Raw genomic sequence first — 20,684 nt, 5'->3', positions numbered from 1 at the left:
TCTCTGCCCCCCATCTATCTCTCTCTCACATTCTCTCTCTCTCTCTCTCTCTCTCTCTCTCTTGCTCTCCGCTCTCTCTCGCTCTCCCGCTCTGAATCTATACCCTTCGAACTGTCCATCCTTGCACAAATGCATCCGTCACCATTATGACACATCACTGCAAAATATGGCCACACTTTCTATGTGAATCTTTTTGTAGGTTTGCATTATGCATCTCGTCAATGTTCCTTTATTTTCTATGTGAGAGTCCAAACTGGAACAATATTTAACTTTTGTTAAAACATTCATTGGTAGCTATTAGCAGTGCCATTTCTTTCTTTATTTTTTTTTTTTTTTTTTTTTTTTTAGAGCTGCCGTTTTGCTGAACAGTGGGTTGCGGAGCAGTGTGTCATGCTCTCTGTCACAGTGACTCTCAGACAGCCCTGGATGACGGTGGTGTCATGCTGAAAAATGCACACACCTCCACAGTGTTAAGTGTTAATTGAACAGGGCATCTAATTGGCTGACGCCTCATGCTTTGGCTGTCATCTTTAAACTTTAAAAGCCCCAGTCTTATAGCTTTTATGAGCAGTCCTTTTTGGAATTGTGCTCCTCTTCTCTGTCAATGTGTGTGTGACTTTGAATTTGTTAATAAAGATGTGGGGTAATCTTTGCTACATATTATTCTCTTAAATCATTAAACTCAACATAATTAGGCGCTTAACCTTTAGCTGACCACTAATGCTGATACATTTAGTTGATTTATTCAACTGTTAGAAAAAAACATTCACTGGTTCCAAAATCTCAAATGTAAGCATTTGAAATTGTCTATTTTGGGGTTTGTTACCATGGCCATTCAGAATTTTGATGGCCAATTTCACATTTTTTTACATTTTACAGACTAAACATGAATTTGATTAATTTGCTGCCCTTCAAACTTTTTCAGTACTTTTGTTAGGTTTCATTTATTAATTACACCTTGAATCTCATCGACTTCCTTTGTAGAGACGAGGCCGCTGAGGGAATCCTGTATAGCCTCTGGTCTGAATGTAACTTCACTTCCGTTTTGTAAAGTTTGACAGAGTCACCATGAGTGTGATGACACTCTCTTCTAGTGTGTTTTAGTGCTTGGGAGTTTCATATTTGACCTTCTCCCCCCTCTTTGTGTTCCTTCCCTCTGTCCCAAGTCGCTTGCCCCTGAGCTGCTCCCATGGCCACATTGGCAGAAGTGCTGGTGACATGTGGCATTCTGATATCTGTCACCTTCTGTTTGCTCCCGACGACGCCTTGTACAAGTTTACCAAAACGCTGCAAAGGTCACGCAGCCTGTTCTCTGCTTTTTTTTTTCCTCACACATCACATCCGAGGTGCGCATTCCGGTTTAGTGGTTTTCTTTTTTTTTTTTTTTTTTTTTTTTTTTAATTGTGGAAGGTGTTTCAGCCTGCACATCCAATCATGTAGAGAGGAGAGGCGAGGAGTCTTGTTGTCAGTGGCCCGGTGCCAGACTGTCAGTGATATAACTTGGCAGACAAAGGAAGGAAGAGGATTGCTGTGAACTTGAAAAGAAGTTAAATGGAATAATTTGATGTCTGCATTTACGTGTAGGGACATATTCTTTTCACCCCTACTTCAGGGAGATCAGATTCTTGGGTTTCAAACCTCTTTGTAATAACAAAAAAGAATGACGTTCCTCCATCCATAGGCTTTAGTTAGGTGATATAGTTCTGCAGTTAAGTGTGTGCATTTTCCACAAGACCTCTCACAGCTTGACATGTCAGCCTAATACCAGTCAAATCCTCTGCAGCCTAGAGCAGCCTCTCAGCAAAACAAACTACAGAGGCTGGGGCCTCAACACAGTCTCACTTGCATCCTTAGGCCCTCATCCTTTCCTCTTAAAATAATGGGGAGATAGTTGCACTTCAATGGTAAATAGATCTGCAAAATGTCTGTGTATCATTTGTTTTTCCCTTCTAATGTGTGTGTGTGTGTGCATATGCTGTGTGAAAAAGCACATGTTTGTGCGCAAATGCTAATAGTTATTTGTTATCATCAGAAACCATTGCAACCAGACATGGGCCACAACTCCCTGGCAAACTTCCAGATTGAGAAGAAGATCGGACGCGGCCAGTTCAGCGAGGTGTACCGGGCGAGGTACCTGCTAGACAACACGTCAGTGGCCCTGAAGAAAGTCCAGGTAAGACACAGTAATACATATCACTTTGGATACCAATATGTTCCAGCCAGGGAGATTATGAATGGTAAACGGTAAATAGACTTGTACTTGTACAGCGCTTTTCTAGTCCTTCGACCACTCAAAGCGCTTTAACACTCCATGTCATCATTCACCCATTCATACCCATTCATACACTGATAGCAGGGGCTACCTGAACTATTCTGGCCTCTTGCTTTTTTTTAATTGTCCTAATGAACGGTTATAGTGAAATGGGAGACATGTCACAAGGCCAACACAAACAGACAGCCAAATATACTCAAACTTACTGGCAAATTCATACCTCACCTCATCTCACCTGCATGCAATACATTCTACTGTAATGAAGGTCATGATTCCACAAACTGGTATTCTCTAACTCAGAAATAAATTCAGTGTGCTAAAAAACGCAAAAAAAATAGTAACAGATTCTATTTTTCTGCCTGTTGTTCTTTTTTTTCTTCTATGAAACAATTGATAGATGCCATTGCCCAGTCAGACAACAAGAAACCACTGATACATTGACGCACTTAAACATAGATGTTTGCTATTTCTATTTTTGAAATGCAACATGACTGTGTTGGCTAAACTACCTTCACAATGTGACCCAGTTCTTTTGGTGAATGTGCACACACACACACACACACAGATTCATGCACATACATTCAGTATTCACTGACTTTTACACGCACACAAACAGCACCAGGAGCATGTGTTGTACTGTTTGAGCATGTATACACACCTCACACACACCTCACACACACCTTACACAGGGATTGGTGCGTGTTACTCAGATGTGAAACACCTGTAGTCACTCCAACGCCACCCTCCAGATAACAGCAACCATGTTTTCTGTTTAGGTTTTTATTTTTTCCTATTTTCTATCCATCTCTCCATCTTACATTTCTTGAATATGCCATAACACCCCTCTCTGTCCTCTCTCTCTCTATCTCTCCCCTTTTGATCTCTTGATAGATATTCGACTTGATGGATGCCAAAGCTCGGCAAGATTGCATCAAAGAAATAGATCTCCTTAAGGTAAAGAACCAGAGAGGAGGGAGACGGCGTCATGCGCTGTGCTCTGTTCTCTTAAGGTGCCTCAGCTGAGACCTTCCACCACAGGAAAACAATTGATCTGCACCATACGGCTTGGGTTGGTGTGTTGATGTGTGGGCACATGCACGTGTGTGCGTGCTTCCTTACATGGTTATGACTGCAGAGAGGGGTGTTTGAGAATGTGAATGAGTTTGTGTGTGTGACTGTACAGTACATGTGTATTACTGTCTCCACATGTCTCTAAGCTTGTTTGTTGTGTGTGTGTGTGTGTGTGTGTGTGTGTGTGTGTGTGTGTGTGTGTGTGTGTGTGTACGTGCAGGGCTGCACCAGTGTACCATCCCTCCAGGCTCACATTGACTCTTTTTTAAATGCCAAAACTATTGGTTTTTTTATGTCTTTTTGTAATGTTAAGAGCTGGGCAACAGTGCATTAGCATGGAAATGAGTCTCTTGATGTTTTACCTCCTCCCTTTCCTAATCTTGCTTTATTGTTTCTAATTCAAATGAAGTGGTTTCATTTATCAAACTGCCTTAAACATGTGTCAGCTGGGTTTCCCTCAAATACTTATGAACAAACTAATGACAGCTTCAATATTTCTCCCTGTCTTCAAAATCCTAGATGTGTGTCAAAGTCGTGTGTGTTTGTGGTTTGATGGTGCGCGCGTGTGTGTGTGTTCCTGGTAGCGTTTACCTCCGTGTATATATATGAAGCCTTTCTGCGCATTCTTGTGCACCACAGGCAGTTAATGCACACACACACGCTCACACGTACACATTAGGGAAGAAAACAAAACCAATTAGTTTGTACCACTCAAACACATCACTGAAGCTCCCGGGGCGCGTTGGGCCAATCAAAGACAACGATACTCAGATGCAGGCGAGGCCCTGTAGAGAGCTGTAATCTGAGTAGCGGCTCATTGACTTGACGGCAAGAGACAGCAGGGTTCCTGAATCTGTATCTCTGACCTCCTAAGAGGGGTCATGGTAGGGTTGAATGTCACACTCAGGTGACTACGTTTCTCATTTCCCTTTGTGCACTTCCTTTATTTCCTTCTCATTATATGGATCCTCTTCCTCCATACCATTTTTCTGTGTTCTCCCCTCTCTGCTTGTTCCCATCTCTTGTCTTTTTCACCCAGTTGCTATGTCCTTCCATCCATCCCTCTTCCTTTCTCTCTTCCTTGCTCGTCTTTCCTCCTCAGAGCTATTTGTTCCCTTCTTTTCATTCTGTAAGCTGATTGCTAGTGAGCATGGAAGTTATGCCCGACGCTGTGCTGCCCAGCCAGCCTGATAATAAAGGGGCTGAGTGTGTGAGAGAGACAGTCCTTCTGCCTTATCCCCCACTAGACAGGCCAACAAGAGACACAGCCAAATCAGAATAATGAGAGGCACACTGGCATGGACCGACTGGAATGACACACATACTGGCACATGATCTCACACACACACACACACACACACACACACACACACACACACACACACACACACACACACACACACACACACACACACACACACACACACACACACACACACACACACACACACACACACACACATACCAAATACGCATACAGTCTCAGTCATGGCCTTTCAACAGTCTGTCTGTTTGTTTGTTTGTCTGTCTGTGTTTATGTCTGCTCATTCAGCTGTATTTTCCTCTTCTGGCATGATGATTTCAACTTGAGAATCTCGCTTCTCGCTCTGCCCTTTTTGTCCAACTCCTCGCCGATAGGAATGTTGGTTGCAGAAATAGCCTGCTCCCTGCCAATCTGCAATTTTTCACCATTCTTGAAATCCCACAGCTGTAAATTCCTCTCGCTTGTGGGGTTCTATCAAGCCTGGATTATATTCTGCAGACTAATGATCTGTCCTAATCAGCAGTGAAAAGCTGTCTGTGTTTGCTTCTCTGTGTTTTTACGTCTCTGTAAAAATGTGTTGTGTGTGTGTGTGTGCGAGCATGTCTGGGTTCGGCATGTGATTAGATTGTACCAGAGGTTTACTCACAAGACGTAGAGCTGGCAGCAACCAGCTTCATTTAACCTGATACACACACTATACATTCACTTTCATCGTTGGGTCTCTCCATGAGCAATACATTTCTTTTGCAAGTTTCACACATATTTAGTTTCTCTTTAAATGGAAAAACAACCCAACATTGGATATCTACTCATTTTCTTGTTCAGTGAATTGACTAGTGAATCAATATGGCATTAATTCCCTCTGCTGATGGACATGAGAAGCTGTTTTTAATTCATCTTTCTCAGCTGGAGGACACTAGAATCTAAAAGAAAATTATTTTTAATATTGTTGTTCATATTCCTACCAGCTGCTTTCCTCTGAGCATGTAATTCCATTTATAAATACACTAACCTAATTTATTATCATGGTTAATTTTGTACGATCACATTGAATTAGTAAGTGTCTTGTTCTTCTTTGAAACACATCACCAGCTCACCAAATATATCACATTGAGTCTTGCATGATTAAGTAATTACACACGCTGGTGGGTCTCAGCGAGCATGTGTAATTACGTAATCATGCTAGACTGTGTGTGATATTTCCCAATGAATGATTGTTGTATTGCATCCATCATTTACATAAACATCTGCATGTGAACTTCTCTCTTTATCTCTCTGTATCCTCCGCTCGAGGTTCAAGTCGTGGAAGAGGAGTGGTTTATGGCGGGCGGATCTGGGAGGGTGGGGGGGGGGAGGTGGGTGGGGGGAAACTTGTCATCGCTCCCTTGCTGTGTTACAGTCTGGAGCCGTGCAGACCTGCCACTCTGAGCAAAAAAATACATCTGGCAAGAGAGAGGACAAGGGAGGGAGAGGGAAAGATGGAGACATGAGAAAGGGAATGGGAGCGAATGAGAGAGGGGGATTGTGGAGGGATGCAGAGGTGGAGTGGAGAGTGGAGTGTTGCCTAGTGCACTGTACTGTGCTCTCCTTTCCCCTTTTTCTCGGCATCATCCGGAGCATGAACATTTCTTTAATCACAGCGGAGAAAGCAGAGCGGAGCCGAGTGGAGGACGTGTGTCACACTGCTCTGTCTGCTCACATCACACCCCCCCCCCCCCCACCCCCCCCCCCCTCCCCACCCCCTTCGACATCGCCATGCCACACAGCTCCAGTCTCTAGCTCTACACATATCACCACATCCCTTTTCCCTCCGCCCTTTCTCCAACTCCGCTCACCCATAGACTGTATATAAGAAGTGCTCCCCTTATTACTCTCATGCTTTTTTTTATTTTTTATTCCTTCCTCACCTTTGTTCTCTTTCCCTACCTCTTCAACCCGCACTGTCTCCATCATTCTTTTGCTTGTCTGTGTCACTGTGTCATTTGTTTCTTTCCCTTCATTGCCCCTCTCTCTCTCTCCCTCCCTCTTCTCTCTTCTCGCTCTGGATGGATAGATACTTTTTGTTTACTACAGGGAATGCTGTTCCTGCCTTATTGACCAACCAACAGGAAGGAATCTCAGCCAGAGATGAGCCTCGGATGCTTGTTTTTCTGACTGCCAGCCATGTCAGCCTGTCAGGCGTGTGTGTGTGTGCGTGTGTGTGTGTGTGTGTGTGTGTGTGTGTGTGTTTGTTTCACACATGGGTTGTTGTCATCACAGACAGAGGGGTTGTTTTGACATGTCACCCAGCTTTGTCACACTGGAGGACAAAACCGTCTCATTAGGTCCTCCCTTTCAAAATAGGACTTCCAAATATGGATTCAACTGTTTTGTTTTAATTGGTGGTAAAAGTACAGTGGATTGCACAACTCATGACATGAACTTCTGTTTTTTTTTAATTAGCTGATGGGGTTGTTTGATATAAATTGAAAACAAGTCTGCAATAATATGCTAATGTCTGTAGCTTCAACAATGAATCATTTTCACTCTTGGATTAAGTAGTGTGACTATGGAAGCCCTTTAAAGTGACAAGTGTCACTAGCATGTCTTCTGTACGCTTTTTCTTTCCATCTTCATTATATGTCGTTTTCTTTTCTCCCACAGCAACTGAACCACCCCAACGTGATAAAGTACCATGCGTCTTTTATTGAGGACAATGAGCTGAATATAGTTCTGGAGCTAGCCGATGCAGGGGATCTCTCACGTATGATCAAGGTAAGGAACTCTCCACAACAACAAAAAACCTCTAGCTAGCACTCTTAGCCAGACTGCTGGGTGGTCAAAATATACTACAAGCAATACTCATCCACAAGAGCATTACAATACACAGACCCAACTGACTTTCTTTATCACATAAATGAAAAATACATTTTGTTGTTGTTATAAGGGGAAATTCTGGTATATCTAATATCTGACAGAATAATCAGCTCAACACCATATCACACATTTAATATCAAAAGGAATGCTAGCATGGAGGCAACAAACTGACGTGGGCTTTAATGACTGAAGGAATGGCGGCAGGAAGTCTGTGGTTTGTGGTTGTTAATGGATTTTCACTACCTGGACACTGAGTCAATCTGAATCATCCATTCCTTACTGAAACCAAAACCAACTAATATAATGCCTCCTGTAACCCTTTTAATCACAGCAGTCTGTGCGGACTGTCAAATAGAAGTTGTTGGGAATCAGGCGATGATTAATGGTCATAAAGTTCCAGCGTGTGTGCGTGCGTGTGTGTGTGTGGGGATGACCAAATACTGAGCGTAATTTATCTGGCTTTAATTTAACAAGAAGTACTTGGCACAGAATCTGTCATCACCTTTTCATCTCGGCTAGGTCTCCCTCAGAAAAGACATGTAATCATTTTTCTGGTTCTAAATAAACATTGAAATGTATGCAAATGTATATTCGAATTGAGTACATTATATGTGGCTTTGAGCCCCATGAATGTGTGGAGTTGACCATGTCTTCAACCTAAATCAGCTAGCTTTTTTTTTTGTGGAGGGAGGTTGTTGTAATTGGAGCAGAAGGAACAAGCTTGTTCAAAAGTGGTTCACCCTGTTATTCATCTTTGAGTTAGACCAAACCCCCAGTTATTATAAAAACCTGCCAGTATAACAAATTAGGGGTGTGCATGTAAAAAGCCTGGTCTTCTTCTCCCATGCATAAATGATGCCGCAGCGTTGTATCGGCGCAGCTCGACAACCTGTTTGCTCAACACAGCAAATTAGGAGAGGCGAGGATTAGCGGTACAAGAGGGTGAACATGGCAGGCTCAGCACACACACTTGCACCAGTGATGTATATCCGGTACACACACACACACACACACACACACACACACACACTCTGAATTCATACATATGGCATGCTGCGTGTAAGCAAAGAATGTGCAGACACAGTAACACACACTCACGCAGATGTTCACAGATGCACTTTACAAAGATGTATCAAGGCAGCCTGAAGAGGTAAGATAACAAACCACTGAGCGTCACTGCTATCTAAGCTAAGCTACCGAGGATGCTGGGAGCATTCAGACTGTGTCATCGCCTTATGGCTACTGACAACATCCAGTCACACACACAAGTAAACTCCTCCTCTTCTCACCATTTGTCTCATTCACAGTTCTAAAAGTTTTTTAAAAATTTTTTTTTTGCTAATGCAACAGCGGCAATCCAGAGGTGCGTGCCATGCATGGACCCCCCCCCCCCGGGCCATAATTCTGAAGTAAACACATTGAACAGTGTGCCATATGTAAAACAGACCCCCCCCCATGCATGAGATTAACATTTTTTATTCTTTTTGATTTCTCGTCCTCCATGCTGCTCTCGTCTCCTTTTTCTTTCCCTCCCTCATTCTCTATTACGCTCTCTCTGACCATCTCAGAATTCAAATGAAATCAAATGGTCCTTGATTTGCATGCACTTACAGAATATTGCATGTGCAGTGTTTGCTGTTAAAGGCATGGAGAGGAGGAGGAGGAGGAGGAGGAGGGTGGTGGTGGTGGGCATCTATGTGCTCCCCCATTGACATCAAACAGTCCTCTGATATGGAAATGGGAGGGCGAGGGAAGAATGGCTTCTCGCTAAGGCTTTGTTTGCATGTAGGCCAAGGTCTATCCCCCCCCTCTCTCCATCTCTCCTTCTCCATCCCTCTCTTTCTCTCACACCTTCCTTCATTTTCTGTATCGCTTACGATCACCTACAGTCTCTTTTTTTACTTTCTTTCATCGTTCCACTATTATTGTTTCTCCATCTATCTCCCTTTCTTTTCTCTCATTCTGTATCTCTTATTGTATATTAGGGCTATGGACCATTCATTCTAGTAAAATAGTCAGGTCCTTTCTCTTCCTTGATGTTATTCTATTTCTATAGACCTTCCTACTAGATATTCACTTATATAATATAGTGTTGCATCATTAAGACAGGCCAAAGAGGCACGCACGCACGTGCGCACACACATACACCCACAAGCTTCTTACAACAGTAGTTGTATCTCCATGATTCGTGAAAATACATTCATAAATACACACAAACATATACAAAATGGATGGACAATAGACAGGGAATACCTTCAAAATACAAATAAGTTCCCCAGAAGTCAATTTGTTGAAGTTTGAGACTGTCAGAAGTTTGATTCAGTTTGAGGTTGCAATTTCCACTGTTGCTTAGCAAATATCTGATGAAATGTTTTCCAGTCGTTGTGGTGAGGGCATGCTTGTGACCACGGTTCCTCTTTGACATGTTTGTGACAGTTTTATCATCATTTTGCAGAGTTTGTAACTGATTGGTTCTGATGGATTGTAAGCCGATTCTGTTACGGATGCTTAAATATAAATGCACATGTATTATGCAAAATGTACGTACATACAGTACAAACATGCTTGGTGTGTCGAGATGAATATCCAAAAATGCATTTTGCAATGCAATGCAACATTTGATTTAATTATCGTCTGGAACGTTCCGTCTTTACTTGAATATTGTTTTATGGTCTGATTTATCCAGTCACTTCTCTGTTGATGCTCTTGCACTCAAACATTTACTGATTATATTTTGTTGGTCAAAAGTCACTTAACCTCACAAAACATTTTATTGACCATAACGCAAGAACTCACATGCTAATTATGACAATTTCACACAAATGTCTAGCCTAAAATCAGTGCGAAGAGGCCATTCTAGCCCCAGGAAAGAGTCTCTGCTTAGTGCTTAAAATAGTAACTGTCATGGGCAAGAATCTCATCTTAGTTGGTTAGAGTCTAGGCTTTCCTTTAGTTGAAAATGGAGCCATGAGGACACCCTATTACACCCTGTTGGTAGCCAGACTTAGTCTTAACCACTGCCGTTTGAGCAGGATTCTTATCCTCACTTGTTAATTGTTTTCACTGCTGATCAATAAGCCATTACGCCTAAGTTGAAGCACTTTCATCACTGTGTCTTCTCTGGATTGGACCCCACTCTTGATGATCCAGAAGGACTCACTTAGCCATCCAAAATGAAAAACATTACCAAAATCAGCCAGAAACAATATGCCACTGAAAGCTGTACCTAACAAAAGATCTATGTGCCGAGAGTTTTGGAAGGTACCACAAATGTATTCTCTCTGTTCTTTTAGAATGCATGTGCTTTCCATTGAAGGCCATAGAGAAAATGAGATGAATCTTGGTTAAGCAAAGGACAGACTGAGAGGAGAGCAGTCTGGGTTGCATTAGCAGCAGAGTCAGAGACTGGGGACTGAGACTGGATGCTGTATAAACACAGACATAAACACTTTGCTACCATCTTAAAAATGTATTCCGTGCCACACAAGGCCTATTCCCACTCCTATTAAAATATTTTATTTGTGCCTTCTTTCAGGTATGCTAATGTTGCTTTGATTTTCTGATTTGGTATGCGTGTGTTTGGGTTTACTTTACAGCACTTTAAGAAGCAGAGGAGGCTTATCCCGGAGAGAACAGTGTGGAAGTACTTTGTCCAGCTCTGCAGTGCGCTCGAACACATGCACTCCCGGAGAGTCATGCACAGAGGTAAAGTTTATGCACACACACACACTGTACACACACACACACACACACACACACACACACACACACACACACACACACACACACACACACACACACACATTAATACAAAGAGGAAATTGGCTTATTTGTTCATTGTAAAAACAAGACAATCTATGTTATCTTATAAATAAATAAGATATAAACCAAGATGAACGTTTTAAAAAGTAATTTTTTTTTGTTAGGGATTCATACAAATTCTCCAACTGCTCAGATCTTTTCTCACTTCCTTTTAAAAGGTGCGACACATTACCAAGAAAAACAGTTGGGACCTTAACAACGGTTACTTTCTAGAATATGAGGTTTGAGCAAGCCACAGAGAGATATGTGAATAATATCTCAAAGCATATGACCAATTACCAACTCTTACATTAGAACTTCAAACACATTCCCTCCCTGTTTAAAAAAAACTTTCATATTATTTAGTTTGCTTTTTTAAAAAAAGTCTGAAGTCTATTGCAGTGTTCTCAGAAGATATTTTACATTAAATTATATTAATATATGTTGTGATGTCACAGTAGCTTACAGATGTAAGAGTAGAGGCATCCTGGATACAGAGTTGCACACTGTCCTATTAAACCAACACAAAATCTACATGTTTAATGGGGTTTGAGATACCCCAGTCAACGTGTGCATTGATCCTCTCTCGACGGGGAGCAATGAGAATTTTCCTGCAACTCATCTGGGACTGGTCCTGTTGTCTAGTGGAAGCTTGGCCTTGAAAAAACTATTAAACATAAAATAAAATGAAAGGTTGTCATGAATCTTAACAACTGCAACTTGCAACTGCATTAACCCGCAACACTAGCAAAACTTTGACCAGAAATGAAGGTGTTGTTGGCTGTGATGGATTGTTTATCTCAAACAAGTTTCAAATCTCTGCAAGTCAGTTTTTAATAGCAAACCAAATTGAACTGAAACCAATGGATGTCTGAAAGGGGGGGGAAACAATCTTAGGAAGTTGTTGTATACGACTGCTTTCCTGTACATTTTCTAGTTAACAGAATAAACCATACAGTACTTCTAGTATGCTCCTCTTAAGTCTTTAAAATAGAAGTGGATCAAAAATAAGTCAGTGAATTTTCTTCAGAGTGATTGACCTTGTTGCATATGACAGAAGGCTTAAGTGTAGGTGTTAAACAACACATAGACCAGAGAACATAGTGTTTATGGGCCAACATGCTTTTTGTAGGGCCAAGTCAAATCAAGTGCTGGGTCCATGCGCATAGGCTGCTACGCACACGCACACGCACACACACACAGGTGGTGTACTTCCGTTCGGCTGACTCTGATTAGGGCACAGGGACACTAATGAACCCTGAGCCCTGCGCTTTAATGACCACTTAACAGAGACCGCCTATTCAAAAGACGCTTACACTTATATTAGAGCAGTAAATTTCAAAGGCTGACGCAGGTCAAATTAACATTACTTTAGAAAAAGCAAATGAAACGGTTTGCTAACGCCCACATTAACTGAAATAAATATGTTAATTATACACTTCATGCATGCAATACAGTCTTGTTTTCTGAAGCTTTCTGAAGTTTACCACAGTGAACACACACTACATTTGTTTATAATCAAATCTCTTTACTGTCATAAATGTAATATTAGCAATTCAAACAGTGTAGGTTTTTGTATGCAACTAATCACTCTCGTCTCTCCAGATATCAAGCCAGCCAATGTATTCATCACAGCTACAGGAGTAGTGAAACTAGGAGACTTGGGACTGGGACGATTTTTCAGCTCCAAAACAACCGCCGCTCACTCACTAGGTAAGTTACTGCAGTCTTTACATACTGTGTGTGGAAATACTCATGTAAACAAACACTCTTCCCTTATGAGCCTACAAATGCACACACAGACACTTGGACACAGCGGTCCCCAGTAATCACCCAATGTTTGATGTGTTTCATTAGGCACGGTGAGCCCAGAGCCATGTGTCATGTAGTCATGCTGCCTGGCCACGTCTGTGCCCAGCCTCTTCAGAGGCCACTTAGCCACTTCCTGTTGCCTTGACCTTTGAACCTAACACAGTTGAAGACTGGGCAGAGGCCTTCGACACAGCTCTGATTGTGACTGTGTACCATAAAACAAGCCAGCAAGCTTTACAATCACTGTTACTGTTGCCATTGATGGGTGTTTTTGTCACTTTCAGAAAATATATCATGTAACATTATTTTTTTTGTCTTCAAAGAAGTAAGAATTGCAGCTCACACTTATTAGGAGTAGTACATTTGACTTAGTTTAAGAATTATATGTGTGCTAAACCTGACACTGTACAAACTGAAAAAAAAACAACCTGAATGATACGACAAATTTAAATTGGATTATTTAACTCAAATGGAGTTTAAAGACTTTTTACTGTAAATCCTTAGGAGTCAAGCCTGTAACCTCGAGAAGAGTTTGAAACAACATTTAAGTCATTCGTTAATTTCCAAAGGAATAGACACCTGTACCACTTACTAACCAAACCATTAGCTTGTCTCTCTTTATAGCAGAGATAGGCTTTAATACATATACAGACAGAGACTCACATACACACATCTACCTTAAGTTAGTTCAAGGGCTAGTGTTTAAAACACAAATGTACTTAAAAACTATTTGTTAACAGCCTGTTCCTACAAGCCTTCATCACTTTGCCTTATTTTTTAAAGTCTCGCCACTCCTACACCCTTTTTGTTGTTAAGCTCCACAGAGCATACTGTAATGCTGCAGAGTCAAGAAACAGATCGGCATGAGGGATATAGTGTTACAAACTGGTGTTTGAAATTAATCCAAAATAACACAAATTTCAAGAAATGACCAAATCTATGGTATCATAAAATGATGCATTCTGCTCTTTGTGTAGAAAGGATTTGATCAAATGTGTGAGTGACATTGATCAAGGCACAAATTATTAACCACCAACCTGTTTTGAGAAATGAGGACAAAACTTCCTAATAGCAGCATAAGTAAAAAAGCAGCGTTTCTTTTTCATATTAATGTCTTCTATCAATCACTGATTACTTTTAAGTTGAACAAAAACACGTTTCTTGGCAGTAGGAATTCCTCCTAAGATTTACACACTGTTTTGACAAGAATCATATAATGGTCATTGGTTAGGTCTAATCACAACAGTTCGACGCATATAACCCTAATCATCAGTCATTCCCCTAATTTTTGTTTGAGTGAAACTGCTTTGACAACACTACCAACACAGGAGTGAGCAGTGGTTGGTGTTTGTGAATGAATTGACCCAAAGGTATACTGAATGTATACACATGCTGCTTTAACTTTTTAATGATTGTAGCAGTGAAGACAGGAACAGTGTTGTTACTTAATTTCATCGTCTTCTGTCTTGATCGCCAGGTGATGTGGGGGTTCACTTTTCCACTGTTATCTGTAGGCTTTAGCTTATATCTTTATCTTTTGCACCTGATTTTGCTGCTAAATCAGTTTGACATCCTGGATCTATCAATCAAATGCATTTCTTAAGCCCGTTTTTGTTTTTCGTAAAAGTAGTTAATATTTATTCAGGGAGTTCAGTTAGTGGCAATATGAGCTTCATGGTAGCTCTGACGGAGTAGCCGTCAGGCTAAATCAGAATAGTACATATTCTGATGTATTTTAGCTGGCCTCATTTCCTTTTTCTTGGTCTTTTGTGTTAATAGTTTTGGAATGAATCTCTTGAGTTCCCTATAAGCCGTTGCATGTCCAGTAATACACAGTCAAATGTGGCACTGATAATTCTAGTGGAGGTGGTTTCTCTCTGCTATCAAACATCCCCTCAGTAGTTTCATCTGATTTTTAGACAAATATAAAGGCTGTCACTCACACAGTGGCACTTCCCCATGTCAAACAGTTATTACCTCAAACAGCATGCTATTCTCAGCCCCTGTACAGCAGCGGCCCAGCTGTTTTGAGAAGGTGTGAATCACATGATCAGCTCAACATTGGCCCTATCAACTAAGCAGCTTGCAGTGCCGGAAGAGTCGGGTGAACGAGTCCGTGATTGCTCATTAAATGTTGAATCCACAGCACCCTCTTTAGGCTGACGGGGGATAGGCAGCCCCACGAGCACAAGGGTCAACTGGAAACTGTCATCATTAATCTGAGGCGATCAAGACTGCTTCAATAATCTCCAGAAAACTACACAAATCACAGTGTCATGTTGCTTCCAGTGCAGAGTCGATGCGTGGAACAGATGCATTTGATCTAGAGCAGTCACGTTGGTCCTGAGTTCATATAATTAACTCACCTCAAATAAGCATGCATATGCATATGAGATTTTGTAATTATACATTTTATATGCACTTCATGTCCTTTTAAGAATATTTAAATTAATGAGGATGTATTCAGTAGAGGATCTTGTACTGTAGAAGCAGACGATGTCCCTATAGGTAATGATGACCTGTTGATAAAAGGGAGTGTCATCCTTCCACCCTCTCTCCCTGGCTTTACCCTTGCCATTTCTTTAGTTTATTTTTTATTTTTTATTTTTTCGAAAAGCAGATCTCCTCTCTGTCTTTTTCTTTGTCACATATCCTTCTCTCCTGCTGCTGTTTCTCTGTCTTACTTGTCCTCGCTTCTCCTTCCCTCTGACCCTCCCTCTGGTGCTTTGACTTTTAGAGAGAAAGAGAGACAGAAAGGTAGACTGTGCCGGGTGCAAAAGAAGAGAATGTGACACTGAAAAAAAAAAAGAGGGGGAAAAAATGAAAGCAGAGAGAAAGAACAGAGTACGAAGGAGAACGAGGGGAGGATATGACAATGTGACACACAAATGGAGGAGGAAAAGGAAAGCAAGAATGAGGGAGAGAAGGAAAGAAAGAATGTAAGGCAGAGGTGTGTGTGTGTGTGTGCGTGTGCGTGTGTGCGATTGCATGCCAGCGTGGGTCTGTAATGAGCCCAGCCACCCAGCTGAACAGTGGAGCAGGGTGGTGGAGATGAGATGGAGGTCCAGGCATACAGCCTGTCAGCTCGCAGGCTTTCAACTCAGCCGCTCAGCAGCCTGCAGTCACTCACTCACACACACACACACACACACACACACACACACACACACACACACACACACACACACACACACACACACACACACACACACACACACACACACACACACACACACACACACACACACACACACAGTTTATTCGTCTCTTACTCACTCTTGCACACACTGAGAGACACACAGACTTGTCTCCTATACAGATGTATGTATCCACAGAGACGCATATCCATATGGGCTTGAATTGATGCACACAGACACACACACACACACACACACACACACACACACACACACACACACACACATGCAGAGTAAGATAATCATGCACATTCACACAGATTTGCAGCATTCAAACTGACAAACACTCAGTGACACATCCAGACTCTGAGACACATGATTGAACAAAAATACACACAAGCATGCAAAAGAAACAGCCTTTTGCTGAGGATGGTTTTGTAGGGTAATGGCAGGAGTAAGGTAAAAGTGAAAAATAATATAAGAATGGAAGTAAAAGGAAAGCTGATGCAATCGTTAGAGGAATGAGAGACTAGCCAATTGGCAGTAATAAGTCATATAATATACCTGCAATTAACACCTGTAATGAAAGAGGTGTTAACGATGAGTACCAGGGAAAAGGGAGGAAAAGAAAAGGAGAGGAGGAGGGAGAACAAGATGGAAGCAGAAAGGCTTCAGGGAGACTTATGTTGAAAATAATTATGACTGTTTCGACATGTAGGCCTAGATAAAGTCTTGGTTATCTTATGAAGGCGAGCAAGTCGTGAAACAGAGAGGGGTAGGTGGAGAGCCAGATGGGGGGTGAGGGCTCAGCAGGACATATAGAAAAACATAATGTGAATATAAAGGAATACAGAGAACGCCTTCTGACTATGAGTTTAAGTCCTTCTGGCTGTGCTGCTGCCTTGAACTTAAAGTCTTATTTGTTAGAACACGATAGAGCAAAGGTTTCCAAAACTCCCGCCTTGGGTCTGAATGAGAAATAAAATCATAGCCTTTGAGATTGCAGCAGAATACTGCTTGCTGTTTCAAAATACAGAAACTGGTAATGGAGCACAGTTTAGATTAGAGAAGGCTTACACCATTAATGTAAACTCCCTATGAAATGCATCACAGTGTGTAAATGGTTGTGTAAAAGCTTTAGGTTTGAATTGTTGAAAATGAAATTGCAGCAAGCCTGAATAATAATAAATGTATTTAAAAGATCACCAACGGTTCATTCAACGAAACATTCAGCAGGGGGTTAGAAGTGTGGGCTTCGTTATACTGGACGGAATCTCACCTCCTATACAACAACGATTACCCTAGTTTCGCAGAGAATACAGTGTTATCACAGCCATTCACAATAATGGAAATCAATCCCAACATGACTTTCAATTTATTTGCATGAATAAGTAATGTGCCCTTGATTTAGCATGCGGAAGGAGTCTTAGCCCCTTTTTTTTTTAACGCTACTATTAGCATAAGAGAGGCTGATTCTTTTTAATCAACTAATAATGAATCTTAGGGGAGCTTGTTCAGACCGCACCATGAGACCGCACACACATGCACACACGCACACACGCACACACACGCACACACACACGATACCAACCTGATGACCAATTAAAACAGCAGTCCCCTGTTTATTCTTCCACTTGCTCTCTCTTGCTTCCTCTCTGCCTGTGCAGATGCTGATTATTTTTGGAATGACAGGTAACACTTCATTATTAAAAACCACAAAGTTAAGATAAAAGCATTTTTCTCTCAACTCAATTAGGTCTTTACCAAAATGAACAGTGCTAGCTTTTATTTCGTTCCCATAGACTTCAAATCTAATAGCCCCCTCTGTAATAGTTTTATTAATTGCAATCATATTAGTTCAGTTTCCTGCAACCTGTTAATGTGCAGAATGGCGTGTGTGTGTGTGCGTGTGTGTGTGTGTGTGTGTGTGTGTGTGTGTGTGTGTGTGTGTGTGTGTGTGTGTGTGTGTGTGTTGTGTGTGTGTGCGTGCGTGAGTACTGCGGGTGAGTGTGCAGTTATAATGTTTTCCTACCCATTTTACTGCCAGCCGACTTTACACTTGAGAGCTGTTCTCACCTACCAAGCTAACTTCAACTGTTTGTGTACATTGTAAAAACTATTCATCAGCTCTACCTGCCTGTTTCCAAAACCCATTTTGTATTTAGGCAGGGGCAAGAGTGTCCATTTTCTGTTGGGGGAAAAACAACAACAACAACAACAACAACAAAACACAACATTATCTTCAGCTTTTATATTTAAAGGTATTCATTTGGCAGAGGCTTTTTACAATCTAGAAACTTTTTCAACTTAATTTCTATTAACCCTCACCAGGGAATTTCATCCTTTTAGGGGCAAAGCCAGACACACAGGCCAAATGCCAGGGCAGCAAGGCCATCAAATAAAACCCTAAGTCCACAGATATAATGATTTCATTTTTAATACATAGCTATATAAGCCTATCAGTGAAATAAATACATACATAGACTATCTTTATTAAGCCTAGTTTTCCAGCGGTTCCGACCAGGTTCAGAAAAACCCACCCCTGAGTTATGTGCACAGCGTATTATGTGATGTTGCCCAAGAAGAATACAGAATTTTAACCAAAGACACTGGTGTCTAAAATAAATGTACTGACAGGGAAGGAAACGGCAACATCAACTGTGGCCGATTCGGGATCCGATTTTCCGAAGGGCATCAAGGCCAAACGGGCCACCAGTAAAAATCCTGCCTTGACCCTCACACAGCAGAGCTACGAAAAGATCCCCTTAGTTTTACATTTTTCCGCCTGTGGTATCAAATACTATTGAATTCTACCAATTACTCCACAAACCTATTTGATAAATGTGTACACCCTCCACTCTAGCAGAAGGAAACAAAATGAGCAGGTGTCATTTTGGAAAAAATAAATAGTACTGGACACCACAGGCTTAGAGGGAACATTGGGCTCACTACATTTCAAACAAGTAGAAAAGTCATGCTTAGTATTTAAATAAAACCATGCCTTGCTAGGTGATCCATCTCTTATCGTAATCAGACTTGGTATTCAGTTATGTCATTAAACAGTTGAAATATGAGGAACTTAATTTGTGATTTAAGTAAAATATTTGAGCGTTACAGATCAGTTTTTAGGTTAATAAACCGTATGAATCCCAAGGAGAATGTGTGACGATGTTGATTATTGTAAACATGTGACATGCAAAGCACAAGCTCTACAGTGTAGCCTACACACATCGGCATGTGCAGCGATGCCACTGATGGATCTTGTACAATCTTCATATTTCAGTAAGCCTCCACTCTCATGTTTGCATGAGAGGATGTGGAATGTGCAGAGTCTGAGAGCTGCTCAGCACTGGTTAGAGGGCTGGTAAAATGTCCATGCTTTAACCATATGTGATTAATATAAAACCTCTGCTGGATTTGCTTGACAGACTTTTACATGGGAAATCACAGCAAACAGAAAGCAAATAAAAAAAAAAGCAGCCAGTCAGACTCCGCTAAGAAAGCAGCAAATCTCCGAAGCGTCCTGCAGTGCATTATGGATGTGATGTCGAGCTGCGGTTCGTCTTTGTGTCCAGTTGGGTGAAGGTCTGATTCTCTGGAGCTCTGCCAGTCCCTGTGGCAGTTTGGGATTCTTGAGTTTCCAAACCAGAACCAGAAACGGGCCAACTTTTCAGGCTCCACGCTGCTCCCTGGGCGGACTCTCTGACTACTGTTTCAGATCATTACCAAGCCCCAGTAATCAAAACTGATTCATGTATATTTTGTGTGTGCGAGTACGTCTGCTGTACATATGTATGCAACTTTGTGGTAATTGTACGATTGCGTGCACCGTATGGGTGTGCATGATGATATCTAACCTCATAAAATATAACTTCAGCTTACTTAGAATTAACAGAGGCAATGCTCTTGAAAGTCTCCCTCTAGTTTGGTTTTTTTGAATCTTGCTACAATGTGGTGAGTATTCCAGCCTGTGCATGTGTCACAGAGACTACACCTCCATTCCTAACCTCTCCTGTTCTGTGTGAGGTGTGTCAGTGATGTTGATGATCTGGGGGGGAAAGCACTGGTTTGCATTGCAAAAATATTAACTCTCACTCTCTCTTTGTCCTTTTTCTACCTCTGTCTACCTCTCTCTGTCCTTCTCTCTGGCTCCCCTTCCCCTCCTCTCTCTCCCTCCCTCCCCCTCTCTCCCTCTGTGTTCCAGTGGGTACTCCTTACTACATGTCACCGGAGAGGATACATGAAAACGGATACAACTTCAAATCTGACATCTGGTCGCTAGGATGCCTGCTCTACGAGGTAAACTATGGGAATGTGTGCACACACACACACTGTCATCCTGCAGTCGACTGTAGGAGTGACGTGAGAACGCTTTGGCTCAGACACACACACATAAACAAACAAACCATCCTCAATATAACGGAGTACTGTAAGAAAATATATACAAATACGCCTGCACTTTCCCACATGG

The 20,684-nt window shown here is 41.6% G+C and overlaps 1 protein-coding gene across 2 annotated transcripts in view; it reads left to right on the top strand.

Moving 5' to 3' along the window:
- Positions 1–20,684, top strand: part of nek7 (NIMA-related kinase 7) — a 58,094-nt gene that overhangs the window by 24,091 nt on the left and 13,319 nt on the right. For both annotated transcript variants that reach the window (XM_054602423.1, XM_054602422.1), the window contains 6 exons: positions 2,033–2,173; positions 3,164–3,226; positions 7,251–7,361; positions 11,060–11,168; positions 12,870–12,977; positions 20,418–20,512. In XM_054602423.1, the coding sequence (XP_054458398.1) occupies positions 2,051–2,173; positions 3,164–3,226; positions 7,251–7,361; positions 11,060–11,168; positions 12,870–12,977; positions 20,418–20,512 (609 nt within the window). In that variant the 5' untranslated portion in view covers positions 2,033–2,050. The remainder of the gene's footprint in view (positions 1–2,032; positions 2,174–3,163; positions 3,227–7,250; positions 7,362–11,059; positions 11,169–12,869; positions 12,978–20,417; positions 20,513–20,684) is intronic.

The sequence above is a fragment of the Anoplopoma fimbria genome, chromosome 8 (assembly GCF_027596085.1).
Source record: "Anoplopoma fimbria isolate UVic2021 breed Golden Eagle Sablefish chromosome 8, Afim_UVic_2022, whole genome shotgun sequence".
In the NCBI taxonomy this organism is placed as follows: Eukaryota; Metazoa; Chordata; class Actinopteri; order Perciformes; family Anoplopomatidae; genus Anoplopoma; species Anoplopoma fimbria.
Note: the sequence above shows the minus strand (reverse complement) of the source record. Positions and strands in the feature narration are given on the sequence as shown.